The sequence below is a fragment of the Vanacampus margaritifer genome, chromosome 2 (assembly GCF_051991255.1).
Source record: "Vanacampus margaritifer isolate UIUO_Vmar chromosome 2, RoL_Vmar_1.0, whole genome shotgun sequence".
Classification (NCBI taxonomy): domain Eukaryota; kingdom Metazoa; phylum Chordata; class Actinopteri; order Syngnathiformes; family Syngnathidae; genus Vanacampus; species Vanacampus margaritifer.
The window spans coordinates 48,267,074-48,274,663 of NC_135433.1; the positions used below are offsets into that span (position 1 = coordinate 48,267,074).

Here is a 7,590-nt window from a genome sequence, read left to right on the forward strand (position 1 = left end):
GCTCCGGACCGCCCTGATTTCGACGCAAATGAGGGACTCCATTACAATTGGCCCGGTTTTAGCTATATTCCATCCCATAACGGCGCACAATGCCGCAAACGAAAGAAGACTCTACCCATCCATTTGCCCTCAACTTGTGCTGGGAACAAAAATAGGTCCCAATGTCTCACATAGTTTTCAATCTTTGCACATGTTTTCAGCAATTCTATTCAAACATAATGTGTTTAGAAACCAAATCTCAGATTCGCTTCATATACAATCCAACAGAGCCAACATACCTAACCCACTTGAACAAGCTATCACCACATCTAATCAAATCCAGCGGAATAATCACCGAGGTCAACAGTGCACATTCATCTTGTATAACCAAGTAACTTTAAATATTTCCGACTGATGCCACACTCGGTAAGGTAAGACCACTCTGTGTCCAAATGCCAAGTATGTACCATGCCACAGTGGAAGGGAGGGAAGGGGAGGGCTGAGCAGTGCGCATTAGTTCTGTGGATGTGGGATACAGAGTAGGATCTTCAGCAGAAGCAGCAGACTTGGCAGATTTACCAACAAAGTGCGGACACATGGAAGAAGATGACAGATCGATTTGTATTCGCCTTTATATTTCAAAGGCTACGCAAGCCAAAATATATTTAATTTAGGACGACAGAGAAGCTGCGTTCACCTTTTTGTAAGAACTCAAGCTGGAGATTTCAAGGCTTTGATCCGAGGTACTGTTCAGTTGTTTTCTTTTGCGCTCAACCAAGCACTAACTTGGTTACGGACTTGTGGTTGTAATGCTGTCCTCAGTGAGCAGAGGAAGAGGAACAGGTGCATTCAAACTTACGGAGATGAGCGTGGTGTGCGGCAATGCACTTTTTTGCCTCACAAGGATAGAGTGGCTCTACCCATAAAAGAACAGCAGAGAAACATGCAGCAGTTTGGCCAAAAGTTCTGCAAGTGATATCAACATTTAAGCCACACACAAGGTAAGCAGCATCTTTTACTCATGGCCGCACAGGATTAAATTAATTTCTGCTCTGGCATTAAGATTACAGAAGCAGGCGGACTGTTATTATAGCATATATTAGATAATAGTGTGCCTCGGTCACTCATCATCATCATCATCATCATCTTGACGCCTAGCAACTAGAGCAGTGTGAGGCAGCAAGTGTGAAGTAGCTCGCATACGTATACACAAACTCAACTTGGTAATGCACGCCAATAAACTCAATGACTTAAATGATAAAGAGCTATAAATGAAGAGGGAGAAAATCAAAGGGTGTAGTCCATCCCTGATTGATGACCTAAGCAGCCATAAATGATCAAGATCCATGTCATGTATTTGAGACTTTCATAAGCTGCTTAGGATGTAACCAAATGATAGCCAAAGCAATGTGCTTGCAGCTAACTGCCAAGCATCGTGTCATTTTGCGCTGACCCAGTTAAAGTCGTGTCCTTAAGGGCACTGCAGCTTAACAGAGTAAAGTTTTGATGACGTCAAAAGAATGCAATTTCCATGACAGGTAGTCTGTGACTTTATCTTATAACACCAGTTTAGTTCTACATTAACATAAATGACTTTTGGATTTGTGTCCCAAACCTTCAATTTCATGCTTCCCTGATTTTTAATCTTGTGACCGTCCAATTATGACCAAACAGCAGACAAGTAATAACATTAGCCTAAATCCTTTATCAGGAACCAGGGGGGCAGAACTGTTTGATTTTCTTCAGCCAATCAGCAGAAAAATAAAGAAAAACATAATGACATGCAATGATATCAGTGCAAGTAAGGTACAGTATTGAATATTGGACAACATTGAATTGATAACTTTTTCTCAAAGCACTTGCATAAAGTATGTGTTTGATGCTCTGGTGTCTTATCTTTTTTTCAAGCCGCAGTGTTTTCCAGCACATTCTCACAAGGGAATCACACGGCCTCATCAGTGGCTCCAGCTGTGAGAAACAAATGATACGTCACATAAAGTGGCAGCACATTAGATTAGCTGGCTATTTCTGTACCTTGTTCAACAGAAAAACATATTTCGTATCACTGAAGTGAAGGTAACTTTATTTTCCATTTGTATCGCACTTTCCCATCTCGACTGCTGCTCCGGTACGCATCCATCTTCGGACGACTTTATCAATTGCTACAAACACAAATGTTGTTACTGAGGAAACCGTTCTGGAATGTAGATCATTAAATCATCATCAACCATTATGTGTGGACAGTATAAAGAGGGCTGTGACTTGAAGCTGTTTAAGCGCAAGGAACCATATTCGCTACATTAACTCATTCACTGCCATTGACGGTTATAGACGTCAAAATTCATTTGAACTATTTCCATTAATTTAACATTTTTTTCCACTCTTGTTAACAAGAGTATGAAAATCTAGAATTTTTTTTATTGTACATTTAGAACAGATATAAAATTTCTGATTAATCGTGAGTTAACTAGTATAATCATGCAATTGATTACGATTACAAATTTTAATTGCCTGACGCCCCTAATTTTTAATAATCTTTTCTATTTTAAAAAAAATGTATTTTTTTTATTTTTAATAATCTTTTCTATTTAAAAAACATATTTTAATTATTTTTTCAAATTTTTTGTAACCTTTTCTTTTTTTTAAATAATGTTTTCTTTAAAAAAATATTAAATATATATTTTTTTAATTATTTAAGTTATTATTTTTTAATCATCTTTTCTTTAAAAATATATTTATTTTTTAAAAAAAATTCAATAATCTTTTCTATTTAAAAAATACTTTTTTAATTTTTATTTTTAATAATCTTTTCTTTAAAAAAACATTATTAAAAATTAGGGGCGTTCGGTGATTACAATTTGTAATCATGACGTCATCATGGATGACTTCTCTAGTTAACTCACGATTAATCACAAACTTTATATCTGTTCTAAATGTACAATAAAACATGTTTTCTAGGTTTTCATACTTTTGTTAACAAAAGTAGAAAAAGAAATTAAACTTATAGTAATAAAGTGAATTTTTGACATCTATAGCCGTCAATGGCAGTGAATGAGTTAAAGGGCAAGTCAAACCAATTTTCCATTTTCTTTACAATAGTATGAACAGGGCATAATTATTAATATTGCGTTTGTGGAATATGAATTAAGCAGCAAATCCACCCATTTTTAGCCATCTCACGGGGCGGCCATTTTGTCACTTGCTGCCCACTGAAAATGATGTCACAGATGCTCAGTGCCCAGTTAACAACCAATAACAGTTCAGCTTGTGAACATCACTTTGCCAAACTCAGAAAACAGGTGAGCTATGATTGGTCGTTACCTGAGCCCTGAGTAACTGTGATATAATTTTGCGTCGAGAGCAAGCGACAAAATGGCCGCCCCCTGAAATGGAATGAAAACGGATGAATTTTGCTGCTTAATTCATATTCCACAAACACAACATTAATCAGAATGCCATGTTTAGACTAGTAAGGGCACAAATACAACATATTTCGGGTATTATAAATACATTTTTTGGGGGTTGACTTATACTTTAAAGCATTGTAAGATGTGGTGCTAAATATCTTTACAGTATATTTAGTTATTTTTGGTACTTTCACTGTAAAATAATAATTATTCCTTGACAATATTAAAATACAACATAACTGTTATTGGATTTGTCCCATCAAGGGTCAATACAAAAATGAGACAATTGAAGTGTTTTTTGAGCAAAGATATTAAACTAGTTTCACTCACTAGAGCAAAGACTTCAATCAAGGCCCAACTGTTAACAAAAGAAATCAAGAAAAGTGTCCGTAGGTAGGACAGCGGTTCTCAAACTGGTGATCTATGATTTTTGGGAGTCTTCCAAATACTTTCAGGTACATATCATTTTATATCATTTTATATATTTATATAAATAAAAGTTTCTACATATGGAGACTACTGCATAAATAAAACAAACATACCAAACCGATTACTGCTCGCTGCTTTGGGCCAATTAAAAGCACTGATATGATTGTGCAATAGGCGCCATGCATGTATGTAGGCACTTTTTACAAAATGATACAACATAATTTATCTGAAAGTATTTGGAAGCAGAGTTATACAGGTGAGACAACGCGACCTCTGCAAAATATTTATACCTTGGAGGCACATACCTCGGATTAACAGTTTCCAGCATGCCAACAAATCAAAGTATTAACAGAGACCTTGTCTTTGGTAATGCTCAATGTAATGAAATCCGCTTTCGCCTTCATGGAAAACATAGTGAAAGTGATTCCGCTGTCGTCGGTTTCTTAGCGGGAATTAGAAATGTTACTAAATATAGCAACCATATTGAGTGACAACTGACATATAAGTTGACAACAGTGATAGCGCTGAAAAGTGAATGTCAGCTATCATGGATGAATAGTTCCTTTCTAAAAAGGTCATCATTAGTTGAAATGATCAAAAATAAGTAAATCATTGCCATGGCAATTAGGGGATCTGTCTTTATGTTTAACTGCCGTTAGGATTATGAGGCCATCTTCTCTAAAACAGTGCTTCTCAATTATTTATTGTTAAAAGAGGATGAATAAAATATTTTTTCCCCCAACTCTCCGCCGTAACTATAAATAGTAAAAAAATTCTTTAAAATTGCTGTAAATATACCTCTGTAGTGTCACCTAGTGTAGTGGATGTGCAAATCCCCTTTATTCTACTACGGCAAATAGAAAACGTTAGACATTAAACCGTATCCGGACCCCAACATTTGGAGAATCCCTGAGCTAGAAGGCCACTTCCTGATTCATGAACATTGACAAACAAATGGACGGTCCAATGGCTGAAACCTCGAATGTTCTTAAAGCCCCTAAATGATTTGGTTGCGTAAAAAAAAAAAAAAAAAAAAGTCAATATAAAGTATTAAGAAAATAAAATTCAATAACTATTTAGCTAACCTATTATTATTGGTGTATATATAATCCTAAATCTGGGGTTTCCTCTTTACGTCCTAATGAAAGGTAAACAGCCCTTGTCGTGTGACACGATTCAATCCATTCCACTTAATCATATAGAATGCGTCCTTATTGGTAAAAATTCAGTCCTATTTTTTGGGGGGCGTACAGTTTTGCACACACTGTATACAAAGTATACAATTTGTGTGTGTGTTTTTTTTGTGGTTAATTTTGTAATAATACTTCCTGTGTTTGTGTACCATATTAAAATCAGACTGAAATAACACTTCAAATCTCAGTATTGCATTTGTTAAATGTGTCCATTGTTGCATCTCCTGGGGGGCAAAGTTCACAAAAAGTAGTAACATAGCAAACTTGGAGGTTCAATTGATGTCATCATAAGTCAAATGATTCAAATGAATTCCTGTAGTCACACTTTCTATCCAGATCCTCAAAAACATGTCATGGGTTCGGGGACTTCTAACTGTATCTGATCTGCCCTTACTATTTTACTGTATCTAAAAAAAGGAATAGAATCATACTGACCAAACATAGAAGAAAATGACCTGCGGCTTATAACTAATTTACACGGAGGACGCAAACAGCAGTGAACAAAGTACAGTTTCATTAAGCAATATAAAATGTGAAATTGTGAAGTAAAAAGGTTGCAGATAAACAAACAAGACTTGATGTGCTAGCTTTGCAACGTTGATTTTTAATGCATCGTGATGAATGACCCCATTAAGGGTTAAAATGCTTTTTCTTTTCAGAACGCTATCAGTCTGCATCGGACGGACCCAGCCTGTCGTGTATGTGTCGGCGTGACCGCGTGAAAGCCGCGTGGCCGTCCTCGCTGAGGCATGAACGTGGGAAGAGCCCACCAGCACAGTTTCCTATCGTGTGAAGAAGAAGGCCTGAGACTGACCAGCATGCCCGCCGTGGGGAGCTTCGGCAACGGCAAGATCCACACCAGACGTCAACGACACGGCCGCTTCGTCAGCAAGTCGGGCCAGTGCAACATTCACTTCTCAAACATGGACGACAAGTCCAGTCGTTACATTTCGGACATGTTCACCACTTGCGTGGACATACGCTGGCGCTACATGTTCCTGGTCTTCAGCCTGGTGTTTGTGGTGTCCTGGCTAATGTTTGGCTTGGCCTTCTGGGTCATCGGCCTCCTGCACGGCGACATGGAGCATCGCGCGGACGATGACGGTTTCGTACCGTGCGTCACGCAGGTGAACACCTTCGTGGCCGCTTTCCTGTTCTCCATTGAGACCCAGACGACCATCGGGTACGGGGCGCGCTGCGTGACAGAGGAATGTCCCGCTGCCGTCTTCTTGGTGGTCTTCCAGTCCATCGTGGGCTGCGTCATCGACGCCTTCATGATCGGCGCCATCATGGCGAAGATGGCGAGGCCTAAAAAGCGAGCAGAGACGCTCCTGTTCAGCCGAAACGCAGTCATCGCTATGCGTGACGGAAAGTTGTGCCTCATGTTTCGGGTGGCCAATCTGAGGAAAAGCCATATCGTGGAGGCTCACGTGCGAGCCCAGATGGTCAAGCCTCGATACACAGAGGAAGGCGAGTACATCCCTCTGGATCAGATCGACATGAACGTAGGCTACGACAGAGGCACCGACCGCCTCTTTCTGGTCGCGCCAATCACCGTCATCCACGAGATCGATGAAGAAAGTCCCCTGTTTGGCATCAGCAAACAAGATCTGGAGACGTCGGACTTTGAGATTGTCATCATACTTGAAGGTCTGGTGGAGGCCACCGCCATGACCACGCAGGCGCGCAGTTCCTACCTGTCGTCGGAGGTCCTTTGGGGTCACCGCTTTGAGCCCCTCATCTTCGAGGAGAAGAGTCAGTACAGGATAGATTACGCCTACTTTCACAAGACTTTCGAGGTGCCGTCCACGCCGAGGTGCAGCGCCAGGGACATGGAGGACAGGAAGTTCGCAACATCAGGCGCTAACTCCTTCTGCTACGAGAACGAGCTGGCTTTCATCAGTAGGGACGAGGAGGAGGAGGCAGACTTTGACAAAGACGAAGACAGGCAGTGTTCTACGGCCCTGCTGGATGAGCACAGCACCTCGGAACGGGATCGAAAATCATCCAGTTTAGAATCAGAAATTTGAACGAGACATTTAGTCAACTTATGTGGATTGTTTTGATGCCTGGTGGAGAAAAACACCACACAGACTATTTATAGCATCGTTGTGTGCATGAATGCAATCTTAAATGAATGGAAAAGTCAGTGGAGAACTTTCCATGGGAATCTATGTGAATAAATAAGTTATTTACAAAAGCGCAGGTTGGAACTTAATATGAAAACTAAATGTAGTTAAGGAAAGCCAGTGGAGTATGAGTTAAGCAGCAAAATCCAGCCGTGTATATCAATATCAGAAGGCGTCCATTTTGCCACTCGCTGTCGTGTGAAAATGACATCACAGTTACTCAAGTGACAACCAATTACAGTTCAGCTTCAGAAACCGGTGAGCTGTGATTGGCTGAGCCCTGAGCAACTGTGATGTCATCTTCAGTCGACAGCAAATGGCAAAATGGCCGCCCCCTGACATGAATACAAATGACTGGATTTTGCTGCATAACTCATATTCCACAAATGTAAAATTAATCTGAATGTCATGTTTAGAATAGTTAGGTCACATATAACATATTATTGTCAAGAA

The 7,590-nt window shown here is 39.7% G+C and overlaps 1 protein-coding gene across 2 annotated transcripts; it reads left to right on the forward strand.

Annotated features, from left to right (window-relative positions):
* The first annotated feature begins 528 nt into the window (after positions 1 to 528).
* On the forward strand, positions 529 to 7,307 carry kcnj12b (potassium inwardly rectifying channel subfamily J member 12b). 2 transcript variants are annotated; one of them, XM_077557477.1, is made up of 3 exons: positions 529 to 722; positions 802 to 980; positions 5,668 to 7,307. In XM_077557477.1, exon 3 carries the CDS (start codon positions 5,758 to 5,760, stop codon positions 7,036 to 7,038), a length of 1,281 nt encoding a protein of 426 aa, XP_077413603.1. In that variant the 5' UTR covers positions 529 to 722; positions 802 to 980; positions 5,668 to 5,757; the 3' UTR covers positions 7,039 to 7,307. The 2 variants fall into 2 exon arrangements, with proteins under 2 accessions (XP_077413603.1, XP_077413602.1); XM_077557476.1 differs by having other exon boundaries at positions 529 to 980.
* The last annotated feature ends 283 nt before the right edge of the window (positions 7,308 to 7,590 follow it).

Excerpts from the sequence above, each read along its gene's own strand:
- kcnj12b (XM_077557476.1), top strand. The coding sequence starts at position 5,758 with ATGAACGTGGGAAGAGCCCACCAGCACAGTTTCCTATCGTGTGAAGAA.